At 39.2% G+C, this 13,803-nt stretch overlaps 1 protein-coding gene across 3 annotated transcripts in view; it reads right to left on the bottom strand.

The window, feature by feature from the left end:
• Positions 1 to 1,272: 1,272 nt before the first annotated feature.
• The window catches only part of LOC128702309 (DDB1- and CUL4-associated factor 6), a 30,794-nt gene continuing 18,263 nt past the window's right edge, over positions 1,273 to 13,803 (bottom strand). For 2 of the 3 annotated variants that reach the window (XM_053796493.2, XM_053796495.2), the window contains 6 exons: positions 7,402 to 7,862; positions 6,953 to 6,995; positions 6,000 to 6,146; positions 4,923 to 5,175; positions 4,241 to 4,349; positions 1,273 to 2,130 (listed from right to left, as the gene is read on the bottom strand). In XM_053796493.2, the coding sequence (XP_053652468.2) occupies positions 2,057 to 2,130; positions 4,241 to 4,349; positions 4,923 to 5,175; positions 6,000 to 6,146; positions 6,953 to 6,995; positions 7,402 to 7,862 (1,087 nt within the window). In that variant the 3' untranslated portion in view covers positions 1,273 to 2,056. The remainder of the gene's footprint in view (positions 2,131 to 4,240; positions 4,350 to 4,922; positions 5,176 to 5,999; positions 6,147 to 6,952; positions 6,996 to 7,401; positions 7,863 to 13,803) is intronic. The other variant, XM_053796494.2, reaches the window with a different exon arrangement.

Raw genomic sequence — 13,803 nt, 5'->3', positions numbered from 1 at the left:
AAATAGTATAAGACTGGTGAGGATCATGACAGCATAGCTTTTGAAATGGTGCATAGAATTACTAAATTACTTGTCTATATAGTGAATGTTTTTGGGACACAACAGTACACTGTGGTATCTACAGAAATACTGCTTTAGTACCATGTAATCAATGTCCTATGTAAATGACTCATTCCACATAGTGTGTATTATTTGATAGGCCTTATGATGAGAGAGTAATCTTGCATTACTTTTTCTGTCACCCCTATTTCCATAAATATGCCTGTATTAATGCTTGCAAGAAGAAATGGAAAAATTGGCAATAAGATTCAATCTCAAAGTGAAATTTTGTATGCTGCTTTAGAGTAAAGACTAATAAACTATTTCTGTTTTATTTAAGCCTCAAGATTATTGTGGTTATATATAGTATCCTTCCATGGAAGTACAGGGCTCTTGATCCAAGGAATTGGAGCTGCTCTCCTCTTCCTCATATCAAACTTAATTACCTAGCATTACCCCAGGTGCTGAATGATCCCTTTGGGTTCAGCTCTTCTGAGGTTTCTGCAGCTTTGTCATCCTCCTTTCATACTAAAACAAAAAATAACCTGTAACAATATGTAGTGTATCCATTATTACATTCATTTATATTCAAAAACAAGCACAATCAATGCGAGTCATATAGCATTATATTCACAGAAGGCACCAATATACATTTCACAATTCTTTGTAGAAGGAAACCAAATATTTGATCTATTGAAAAGTTAGTATAGGGAAGGTATTTTGCCAATGATTTTTTTTTTGTTTTTAATAGCTTACAGGATCGATCAAACTTTAATACAGTCAATGCATTATTGTACCTAGTTTACATACAGACATTTTAATAAAAAAAATATAAACATGACATGAAACATTATCCAGATTGTATAATTAGATCAATACTTTCCAGGAATTCTAACTTTTAAAACAGTTAGGAGACCCTATCATTAATTCATAAGTGTTCCACTGCAGTATTAAAATAACATGTATCTCGATCATCCCTCGAGTCATTTTTACAACTTCATCTCGCTAACCTAACCATTTTTTGTCATAGTTCCATAGTATGGAAAGTCCCAAGTAAGGACTCTTAGTAGAGACCAGGACCTTGCCTGAAAAAAGTAAGAGGGACTGGCATTATGCACACCATATAAAATACCTGTATCTCCAAATTCCTGCTTGGCTGCTAGATTGAACTTTTGAGGATTAGAAGTCCAGAGCAATTTCTGCTCCACTACAGCACCCAAGTTCATCTTGCACTAACAAAAAAAATTGAGACTTTGTAAGGAATACAATGCACTAATAAGACTACACAATTATCACAAAAAAAAAAAAAAATATGTACTGATACTCGAGCATCACTCGTGTGATATGTCTGAAGATCAGTCAGACTTATATTAAGGCAACTAATTGGTGTTTTGCATGAAATATAGTTTGTCATACAAATGCCTCACTACAACTTTACAGTTAAACCTTCATATACATGTAATGCATACTATTTTTTGCTATTGTACTTTCATCAGCCGACAAACCAAAAGTTATCTGCTATATGACAAGAAACCGAGACTTGAATCAGTGATATTTTTCCTAATGAAATATGGTAATATTTTAACTAGCATTTATTGGGGTGGAGGTACTATGAGCAAAGTTTTTTCAAAAACCTTAAAAATGCATGTTTAACAATGAACTATGTTGGTCTGACTATTCTATGTGTAACCTTCAAAATATTTAAATTTTCTTCTCCACAATAAACACAATATTATACTCTATTATGGAAAAAAAAAAGCAGAAACAGACCAGTGTAACACTCCAAGCTCAAAATAGCACCTAAACCTCTCTCTACCTCAAGATTAGTACTGGTCAAGGTAGAGAGAGTTAGTGTTAGGATGAGAGAAAACTTTGGTTAGTCAGTACCTTGTGGTAAATTTGTAAAATTAGACCATTATTCACTCCCTAACACATCAAGAGTTTAGAAGTACAGTATTCAACAAGTACATCAGTTCATCAGACAATATTCTCCAAATTCAGAATATCAATTTTTTTCTTATTCTCCGCTCTGATCCTCTTCACCTTGTCTTCGAGCCTGTCGTCGATTCCTCCATCTTTCTGCAATTGAGGCTATGAAATTGTTTATTAAAAACTTATTAAAATATCTACAGGTATAACAAGTGAAAAAAAACGGTATAGCAGTACAACAATGGGATTAATATTTGGTATTCCCCGAATGAAGCCTAGAACAAGATGCCTTAAAACAAAAATAATGTAGTCTTTAAAGAAAGAATTAAATGAAGCACAAAGTGCTGACAACGATGTACATATGGAAACAAGCAAGGGGTAAATTTTAACTCTAATTTGCATGTAAAGATTATCATGGTATAAACCTTGGTAATAAATACCGACAAGTTAGTTTAGAAAGACACGTAAGCAAACACTATGACATATTTATTAGAAAACGTTTCGGTCCTGGGACCTTGATCACTTCTAATATACAGAGGTAGAAAGACATTATATATATAGGCGGAGAGTGAGGTGTGACGCACGTGACCTGAGGAATGTCATAAGAACATAAGAATGGAGGAACACTGTAGAAGGCCTACTGGCCCATGCGAGGCAGGTCCTTATCAAAACAACCTCTGCCTATGAGGAGGACGGGTAGACGATGAAATCATGTGACTCCTGTGTTGTTGGGTTGGTGGTGCTTAAGTATCATGTATGCCAATGTTTTTGAAATTTTGTAGTTTCCAGTGTTGCGTTCTATAGTGTTGGTGATGGCGATTAGTGAGGCTTCTAGGCACCGTCGGCGTCTGAGGTCTGGTTCGGTGAGAACGAGTTGTGCCTCATTCCAGTTCATCAAATGTCCCGTGGAGTCTCTGTGGAGAACACAGGCGTACCTTACATCGTCTCTGTTAGAGGCATTTCGATGCTCATTCAGGCGGACTGCAAGATCTCTGCCTGTATCGCCTACATATTTCTTGGGACAGAACCCACAGGGGATAGTGTAGATGCCTGCTATAGAAGTTAGAGGTGTGGGGCTGCGTTTCGTAGTGAGGTCTTTGATAGATGATGTGTTTATGGTGGAAATGATGTTACTCATAGCAAGTGCCCGGCGAGTATTCGTGGCAACATTACCACATGGGAGTACTATGAACTGCTTAGGGGGCTGTTCCATGGGCGGTTTGTTGAGAATAGCTTGTGCCTCGCATGGGCCAGTAGGCCTTCTACAGTGTTCCTCCATTCTTATGTTCTTATGACATTCCTCAGGTCACGTGTGTCACACCTCACTCTCCGCCTATATATATAATGCCTTTCTACCTCTGTATGTTAGAAGTGATCAAGGTCCCAGGACCGAAACGTTTTCTAATAAATATGTCATAGTGTTTGCTTACGTGTCTTTCTAAACCAAAGATTATCATACCTAACAGAGATGCACTGGCATAACTGCTACTAAAGTGAAGATGGCAAGATCAAGCCAAAGAAAACAAGAGCACAGGGTAAATTAATAAAGGATTTATACACTTAATAAAAGAACTGGGACACTTAAAGAGTCCAGTTTCATGAGTACTATATGACATGAGTGATGGAAGCACAAATTACCATGGCAGGATCTAGCAGTCTCATTCAGGAATTCAAATACTCTAGTGTGTAAATAAATATAAGGAGGGGGGGCTTCCCTATCCGTACTGATCTAACCTTGAATTGATTGTCTTCTTCCTTTATTAACAGCCAGATCTGTATATATTGTTAGATTTGATCAAGCCTGTAGAGGCAATCATTTAAAAATTGCTCCCTATATAAAAAGGAACTAAAAGACAAACAGTTACTGCAATGTGAGGTGGTCATTGAACTCGGTTCTTTAGTACTGGACCACACAAAATATAGACATGTTGACAAAGAACTGTGGAGGTTTTGCATGAGGCACTAACACTACTACAGTAACCATATATACTACAAAGACACATTTGCCATGGGATTTCAGTCTTTTGAGAAGTGTATTAAACCCATTTTCCATTAAGTAACATGGTGTTTCATGCATAATCTCTCTTATGCCACTTTGTTTTTACAAAGTTTCACATACACCTCCATACTCACCAAATTCTCAGTCACCATACTTTTTCAGTTTATCCTGCTTCAGTTTTTTGATTTCAAGTCTGTTTCCATTTCCCTCACTGCCATTCACTTATTCATCCATCCTATGACTTGATAAACCTGAAAAGCTGATGTAACTTACTGCCACGTCTGATTTGGTTAAGTGAAGCCAACATGCGAATCATGAAGGTCGCAGGCACTGTGATGGTATCACGTGTCTCTTCTAACAGTGCTTCATTACGTTGAGTTATCTGAAGAAGCAATAATGAAGTTGTACACAAGGCTACAATTAAGGTCAAGACTTTTCAATGGGACTGAAGTAAAAGTGATATTTTTATGATTGGTATATAAACTGAAAAGTAGATGAACAAAACACATAAGCAACACTTGGGTATCTTTACTGTGGAGGTATTTTGCTAATAAATGCTTCTCCTGTATAAATTATTAAATGTAAAAAGAAAAATGAATTTTTTTTTTTTAGGTACTCCTGCTCTGGTGGGAGATGGCCGACCATGCAAGTTAAAAAAAAAAAAGTTTTGCTACCAATAGTTTTATTAATCCAATAAATTATTCTCTGTATTGGACTAATAAAACCACTGGTTGGCAAATGTTAATTTTTCTTTTTCAACATGTCAGCCATCTCCCACCAAGGCAGGGTGACCCAAAAAAAGAAACACCTTCACCATCATTCACACATAATCACTGTCTTTGCATAGGCGCTCAGATACGACTTCAGATGTCACTCCAAACAGCCAATATCCCAAGCCCCTCCTTTAAAGTACATATGTTAAATTATCAAAAGAAAATTGACTGCTCTTGCCCACCTCTTGAGCCTTGGCTTCATCAAAACGTGATTCCTCGCACATAGGGGCCCAAAGTTTTAGATCATAGTCAATGCCTGAAGTAGCTAACACTGGGAGAGTTGGGTGCGGTTGTAGGCAGTTTACGACATGTCGGTCAGCCTCCCACAACATTACCAGTCGCCCAGTCTTACGCTCCCAGACAAAAACACGACCACAGTCAGAGCCTGACATGACGTGATCATCTCCCCAGAAACAAGCTTCCTTTATCATAGTTCTGAAAGTAAAGATAAAGTAATGGTTAATAAATCATGAATAATAATACACCTACCATCCGACTTACGACCTGCTCGACTTACGACCACTCGACTTACAACCGTGTTTTTTATGCCAAATTTCTAGGAAATAAACAACTATTTGTGTTGTACACAGTATTTATCCTAAACCTTACAGTATAAAATACAGTACTAACAGCATAAAAAGTAAAGTAAAACATGAAATACCAAAATAAAACAATAAAATAAAGTCATTACAAAAATGTTTTGTTGATATTCAGTAGTAAAGTTCAACTTACGACCATTTCGACTTACGACCGGTTTCTCGGAACCGAACTCTGTCGTAAGTCGATGGTAGGTGTAATAATATACAGTAGATTTGTCTTGGTACAGAAAAAGGCCGTGGAAGAATGCAAAGGTTACCAATATTGAAATTGGCTGGTCAAAGGCAATGACCTAACTAGGTTTGACATACAAAAAATTAATGAAAAGTACCATAAACATCACATGTGACATCAGACATAACCACCTTTTAGAATTCTAAGCCAAAGATAGCATTAGCATGGCAATCGTCCTACCACGGAAAGGTCACCACCCTAAGGGTGGGTGTAATGGTTAGCATGAAAATTGTGTGAAAATTGTTTGCCCTAGCAATTATAACCATAAAAATTATTGCAAAGACAGGCAAACAGAGAATGATTACTACAATGATGCACCCAACAGAAGATTTTCTAGGAATGAAAATCCACTGTTTAGTAGGGTAACTCCATAAAAAAAGGACTAACAATGTAAGCATACAGTGTGTACAATATGAAGGATAACCAACCTGGCATTTCTATGACCTTTATAGCATTGCTTCACAGCTGCCTGGGGTACTGCATTCTCAGCCTCACCTCCAACGCCTGGAGCACGTTCTCCTCTTGCCCGCTGAACTGCACGCTCAATTGCACTAGCCATGCGGGCACTGGCCGTCCTGAAAATAAATTTTTAAAAGTCAATGTAAGTATGTACAAAGTAAAATATTTAGAAACTAGAAATAACTTCAGGTGGTATACACACCATATCATGATGCACTACTTTCACCCAAACCATTCTTTTTTTTCTCTCTAAGATTCTCCTTATTTCTTTCACAATAATAGTGTAATGGTGAAAAAGTGAATAACTTAAATAACAAAAATAAGTGCCTTTAGTGTATCACTGGGAGATCTAGTAAATCTGTGTACAGAACATTCCATCTTTCAGTGCCAAACTTTCTATCAGTTTTACAAGCCTCAGTTAAATGGGATGAACTAAATAGTTTATAGAGGATAACATATACCAAGTTTCATGGTGTCTTTATGTGGGTAAAGACACAAAGGTAGTACAGTGCACTTGCTTTGGTGTCTTTATCTATCATGTCGATATTTTATACCATTCCGCTCCCTCATGTCTTGTGTAATGGCTAGGGACAAAATGGGTTTGGGCACCTGCAACCTGAGATATACCTGCTATAGATTTCAAAGGTTATATTACCCTACCAGCACTGACATGGTTATTGCTTATGATGTTTCTCACTACACACTTCGGTTTATCATACACGACATTATGATAATATTTATACTTCAGGGCCTTCCTTAACCTTCGTAACATATTGTGGTATCACCAGCCGGTCCTTACAACACACTTCCTCACTCTCACATCCAAAATATCAATTCTTATTGAACGACTCATGTCTTAGCACTTTTAAAAACCATCATCATATGCATACTAACTCCCAGAGCTAAAAGTGTGTCTTCTTACCTTGCACTTGTTGATTCATCATCACTGTCATCATCTCCAAAATCTGTAGAGGAGAATTACATCATAGCAATCCTCATTGCTTTTTAATCTATTAAAAGGTGAACTATGGTACCTTTATAAATAAACTAAACAGTGATTTTCAGTTATAAAGAACATGATCAAAAGTCCACATTGTGATGGACATTTCCTACTCCATATTTAACGCATTCTTTTGCTTGTGTATCAGTGATCCATTGTCTATTACAGGTTCTAAGATAATACAATAAATAAAAACACTGACTCTTATTAAAACTTGAATTTATAATTTCCCATCGCATAAACATACAAAAGTGCAGTATTTTATGATGATAATATGGATAGGCGATGCTGTATAATTTTTTTGCAAAAATTTTACCGAGGTAATCTCTAGGTAAATATACGGTAAACAAACAAAGAAGTGTTTATGTTACCCAGAGCAGGTCCTAAATTTAGTTCACTGGCTCTTGTCCCATGACTAGATGACCCTGTTGCTACCGACTCCAGTCCCAATCCTCCACGTTCCGCCTGACTAGTTGATGATGGTTCTACTTCCATATCACAGATGGCTGGACTAGAGCTGGAGGTGGGCAATGCATGAGCTTTGGCTGCAGGGGGTTGACGTGATGACGAGGAGGATGATGATAACGACGATGAGGAAGATGAACACGAAGGTTGCTTGGGAGCACTTGCTTCGCAAGGCTGATGAGATTGAGAGATGTGATTTGACTGAGGCTGAGCTGAACTAGATAATGATTCTGCTTGGGAGCTGCTAGGCTCTTCTTGGTATGGACCACTACCTCTGGACACTTCGTCACCTACTCCCAGGCTTATCATACCACTACCAACTCCTCGCCCTGAGTATGACAGATTGACAGAAGGTTCCACTTGATGTCTGAGGAGGAAAAGGGTGCCTTTTAAATCATAACTGCAATGAATTAGGAATATTTAACTGATAAATTTCTTAAAAATATTAGTACTGTGTCCAATAATTTGATATTCACAGCTACAGTGGACCCCCGCATACCGATGGCATCACATAACGATTAATCCGCATACCGCTTGCTTTAATCGCAAAAATTTTGCCTCGCATACCGCTTAAAAACCCGCTCACCGATTTTCGTCCGAGACGCGTCCAATGTGCGGCCTGAGCCACGCTCATATGTTCCGCCGGTGGCATTGTTTACCAGCCAGCCTCCGCAGTAACATCCAAGCATACAATCGGAATATTTCGTATTATTACAGTGTTTTCGGTGCTTTTTCTGTAAAATAAGTGACCATGGGCCCCAAGAAAGCTTCTAGTGCCAACCCTACAGCAATAAGGGTGAGAATTACAATAGAGATGAAGAAAAAGATCATTGATAAGTATGAAAGTGGAGTGCGTGTCTCCGAGCTGGCCAGGTTGTATAATAAACCCCAATCAACCATCGCTACTATTGGTGGTACAACTGCTGCTGCTGCTGCACTGTCAGCTGCTGCTGCTGCTGTAGCATCGTCTGCTGCTGCTGCAACATCGTCTGTTGCTGCTGTAGCATCGTCTGTTGCTGCTGTACCACCGTCAGCTGCTGCTGCTGCTGTAGCATCGTCTGCTGCTGCTGTAGCATCGTCTGCTGCTGCTGTAGCATCGTCTGTTGCTGCTGTACCACCGTCAGCTGCTGCTGCTGCTGTAGCATCGTCTGCTGCTGCTGTAGCATCGTCTGTTGCTGCTGTACCACCGTCAGCTGCTGCTGCTGCTGTAGCACCGTTGTTGGTGTGGCTTATTGAGAATACCAAGAAACAATTAACCCCAGAGGATTTGCCACCCAGGATAACCCAAAAAAGTCAGTGTCATCGAAGACTGTCTAACTTATTTCCATTGGGGTCCTTAATCTTGTCTCCCAGGATGCAACCCACACCAGTCGACTAACACCCAGGTGAACAGGGAAAAATGCCTGGAACTAGTGCTCATATTGGTGAATTTAAAGCCAGCAAAGGTTGGTTTGAGAGATTTAAGAATCGTAGTGACATACACAGTGTGATAAGGCCTGTTCTGGAAGAAAATACCAAACAGGACCTACAGTACTCAGGAGGAAAAGGCACTCCCAGGACACAGTGTCTCATCAGTCATTGCTGCATCTTCAATAAAGGTAAGTGTCATTTATTCTTCATTTAGTAGAGTAGTACATGCACAATATATATCGTGCATGTACTACTCTACTATTGTGCATGTATCCTTCTCTTTGTGTGTAGGAAAATGTATATTTCATGTGGTAAAATTTTTTTTTTCATACTTTTGGGTGTCTTGCACGGATTAATTTGATTTCCATTATTTCTTATGGGGAAAATTCATTCACATACCGATTATTTCGCATAACAATGACCCCTCTTGCACGGATTAAAATCGGTATGCGGGGGTCCACTGTACTTATAAATTTACTTCTATTTAAATATTTAAAAGAGGCTTTTCGAGTTGTAAGGGCTTGGGAATCCACCTGATTCGTGTGAGAATGTTCTAAAGGAGTAAATGGATACAAGTGGTCTTAGTGTATGTGCTGCTGGGATGTGAGCAAGGTAACTTTTATGCAAAGATTCAGGAAATACAGTTAACTGGACTTCAGGCCTAGAGGTAGGAAGAGCAGTACCTGCACTCTGCAGGGGATGGAGGGATGTTACAGCTGGAGGATAATCTGAATTGTGATGTCAACACACTTCTGACAAGACAGAGATTAAATGAAAGATGGTGAATGTTTTCTGTTGGTCTCCCTGCCTTGGCAGGAGATAGCCGTTAGGGTAAAAAATTAACAAATAATAATAAAAGAAAAATATTTTAAAAACGAGGTGAATCACAGAATAGACGGTGGGAAAAAAAAGCAGACAGTGTGTTGAAGCATCTATAGAAAGAAAGATTATCTACAGAGGCAGAAAAATAAGGGACTGTACTTGAGCACAGTGGTACCAACATGTGTGAGGCATGATTAGGCAGTGGAGATATGTTTGAAAGCAAAGAAATTAGAAGATGGAGTGGGGTTACCAAAGGTATAATTCAGAGAGCTGAAGAGGGAGTGTTGAGGTAGTATGGGCATTTAGAAAGGATGAAGAGGAATAGGATGAGAGAGAGTGTATAACTCTGGAGTGAAAGAAAGGAGAGTTAAAAAAAAAAAAAAGCTGCTCAAAACTCCCGTGGGTACTCAAAAGAATTTATCCAAAAATTATCCACAATTTGGACACACACACTAATAAAAGGTACACCATCCCTGCCTTGTATAATTAACACAGTCAAAATTATGAAAAAAATAATATCCACTTTTCTGGCAATTAATCTAAAAGGAAACTAAAAAATTAGGTCCAAAATTAAAAAAAAAAAACAATCCTGCCCCCTCTCCCACTTCCAGTCAGTCAGCTTGTCTTTGTCCAAACCGAAGCACATAAATTATGAACATGTGAAAATGATTATATTTTTTATTATTAACACACTTAGAGAGAGTGGTGAAGCAATGTAAAAAGAGACCAAATGAGAGAGTGGGTGAGATGTTATCAACAAATTTTGTTGAAAATAAGAAAAAGTTTTGGAGTGAGATTAACAAGTTAAGGAAGCCTAGAGAACAAATGGATTTGTCAGTTAAAAATAGGAGAGGAGAGTTATTAAATGGAGAGTTAGAGGTATTGAGAAGATGGAGGGAATATTTTGAGGAATTATTAAATGTTGATGAAGATAGGGAAGCTGTGATTTCGTGTATAGGGCAAGGAGGAATAACATCTTGTAGGAGTGAGGAAGAGCCAGTTGTGAGTGTGAGGAAAGTTTGTGAGGCATTAGGTAAAATGAAAGGGGGTAAGGCAGCCAGGATTGATGGGATAAAGATAGAAATGTTAAAAGCAGGTGGAGATATAGTTTTGGAATGGTTGGTGCAATTATTTAATAAATGTATGGATGAGGGTAAGGTACCTAGGGATTGGCAGAGAGCATGCATAGTTCCTTTGTATAAAGGCAAAGGGGACAAAAGTGAGTGCAAAAATTACTATAGGGGGATAAGTCTGTTGAGTATACCTGGTAAAGTGTATGGTAGAGTTATTATTGAAAGAATTAAGAGTAAGACGGAGAATAGGATAGCAGATGAACAAGGAGGCTTTAGGAAAGGTAGGGGGTGTGTGGGCCAGGTGTTTACAGTGAAATATATAAGTGAACAGTATTTAGATAAGGCTAAAGAGGTCTTTGTGGCATTTATGGATTTGGAAAAGGCATATGACAGGGTGGATAGGGGGGCAATGTGGCAGATGTTGCAGGTGTATGGTATAGGAGGTAGGTTACTGAAAGCAGTGAAGAGTTTTTACGAGGATAGTGAGGCTCAGGTTAGAGTATGTAGGAAAAGTAGGCCTTAGATAAGGATGTGTGATGTCACCGTGGTTGTTTAATATATTTATAGATGGGGTTGTAAGAGAAGTAAATGCGAGGGTCTTGGCAAGAGGCGTGGAGTTAAAAGATACTGAATCACACATAAAGTGGGAGTTGTCACAGTTGCTCTTTGCTGATGACACTGTACTCTTGGGAGATTCTGAAGAGAAGTTGCAGAGATTGGTGGATGAATTTGGTAGGGTATGCAAAAGAAGAAAATTAAAAGTGAATACAGGAAAGAGTAAGGTTATGAGGATAACAAAAAGATTAGGTGATGAAAAATTGGATATCAGATTGGAGGGAGAGAGTATGGAGGAGTTGAATGTATTCAGATATTTAGGAGTGGACGTGGTGGGAATCGGCCGGTGTGATAATAAAAAAAATATTAACACACTGGCCGATTCCCACCAAGGCAGGGTGGCCCGAAAAAGAAAAACTTTCACCATCATTCGGTCCATCACTGTCTTGCCAAAAGGGTGCTTTACGCTACAGTTTTTAAACTGCAACATTAACACCCCTCCTTCAGAGTGCAGGCACTATACTTCCCATCTCCAGGACTCAAGTCCAGCCTGCCAGTTTCCCTGAATCCCTTCATAAATGTTGCTTTGCTCACACTCCAACAGCACGTCAAGTACTAAAAACCATTTGTCTCCATTCACTCCTATCAAACACGCTCACGCATGCCCACTGGAAGTCCAAGCCCCTCGCACACAAAACCTCCTTTACCCCCTCCCTCCAACCTTTCCTAGGCCGACCCCTACCCCGCCTTCCTTCCACCACAGACTGATACACTCTTGAAGTCATTCTGTTTCGCTCCATTCTCTCTAAATGTCCGAACCACCTCAACAACCCTTCCTCAGCCCTCTGGACGACAGTTTTGGCAATCCCGCACCTCCTCCTAACTTCAAAACTACGAATTCTCTGCATTATATTCACACCACACATTGCCCTCAGACATGACATCTCCACTGCCTCCACCCTTCTTGCTGCAACATTCATCACCCATGCTTCACACCCATACAAGAGCGCTGGTAAAACTATACTCTCATCCATTCCCCTCTTTGCTTCCAAGGACAAAGTTCTTTGCCTCCTCAGACTCCTAAGTGCACTGCTCACCCTTTTCCCCTCATCAATTCTATGATTCATCTCACCTTTCATAGACCCATCTGCTGACACTTCCACTCCCAAATATCTGAATACATTCACCTCCTCCATACTCTCTCCCTCCAATCTGATATCCAATCTTTCATCACCTAATCTTTTTGTTATCCTCATAACCTTACTCTTTCCTGTATTTACTTTTAATTTTCTTCTTTTACATACCCTACCAAATTCATCCACCAACCTCTGCAACTTCTCTTCAGAATCTCCCAAGAGCACAGTGTCATCAGCAAAGAGCAACTGTGACAACTCCCACTTTATATGTGATTCTTTATCTTTTAACTCCATGCCTCTTGCCAAGACCCTCGCATTTACTTCTCTTACAACCCCATCTATAAATATATTAAACAATCACGGTGACATCACACATCCTTGTCTAAGGCCTACTTTTACTGGGAAATAATCTCCCTCTTTCCTACATACTCTAACTTGAGCCTCACTATCCTCAAAAAAACTCTTCAATGCTTTCAGTAACCTACCTCCTATACCATACACCTGCTACATCTGCCACATTGCCCCCCTATCCACCCTGTTATACGCCTTTTCCAAATCCACAAATGCCACAAAATCCTGTTTAGCCTTATCTAAATACTGTTCACTTATATATTTCACTGTAAACACCTGGTCCACACACCCTCTACCTTTCCTAAAGCCTCCTTGTTCATCTGCTACCCTATTCTCCGTCTTACTCTTAATTCTTTCAATAATAACTCTACCATACACTTTACCGGGTATACTCAACAGATTTATCCCCCTATAATTTTTGCACTCTCTTTCGTCCCCTTTGCCTTTATACAAAGGAACTATGCATGTTCTCTGCCAATTCCTAGGTACCTTACCCTCTTCCATACATTTATTAAATAATAGCACCAACCACTCCAAAACTATATCCCCACCTGCTTTTAACATTTCTATCTTCATCCCATCAATCCCAGCTGCCTTACCCCCTTTCATTTTACCTAATTCCTCACAAACTTTCCCCACACTCACAACTGGCTCTTCCTCACTCCTACAAGATGTTATTCCTCCTTGCCCTATACACGAAATCACAGCTTCCCTATCTTCATCAACATTTAACAATTCCTCAAAATATTCCCTCCATCTTCCCAATACCTCTAACTCTCCATTTAATAACTCTCCTCTCCTATTTATAACTGACAAATCCATCTGTTCTCTAGGCTTCCTTAACCTGTTAATCTCACTCCAAAACTTTTTCTTATTTTCAACAAAATTTGTTGATAACATCTCACCCACTCTCTCATTTGCTCTCTTTTTACATTGCTTCACCACTCTCTTAACCTCTCTC

The sequence above is a fragment of the Cherax quadricarinatus genome, chromosome 80 (assembly GCF_038502225.1).
Source record: "Cherax quadricarinatus isolate ZL_2023a chromosome 80, ASM3850222v1, whole genome shotgun sequence".
NCBI lineage: Eukaryota > Metazoa > Arthropoda > Malacostraca > Decapoda > Parastacidae > Cherax > Cherax quadricarinatus.
This window is presented reverse-complemented; position numbering and strand designations above follow the sequence as displayed.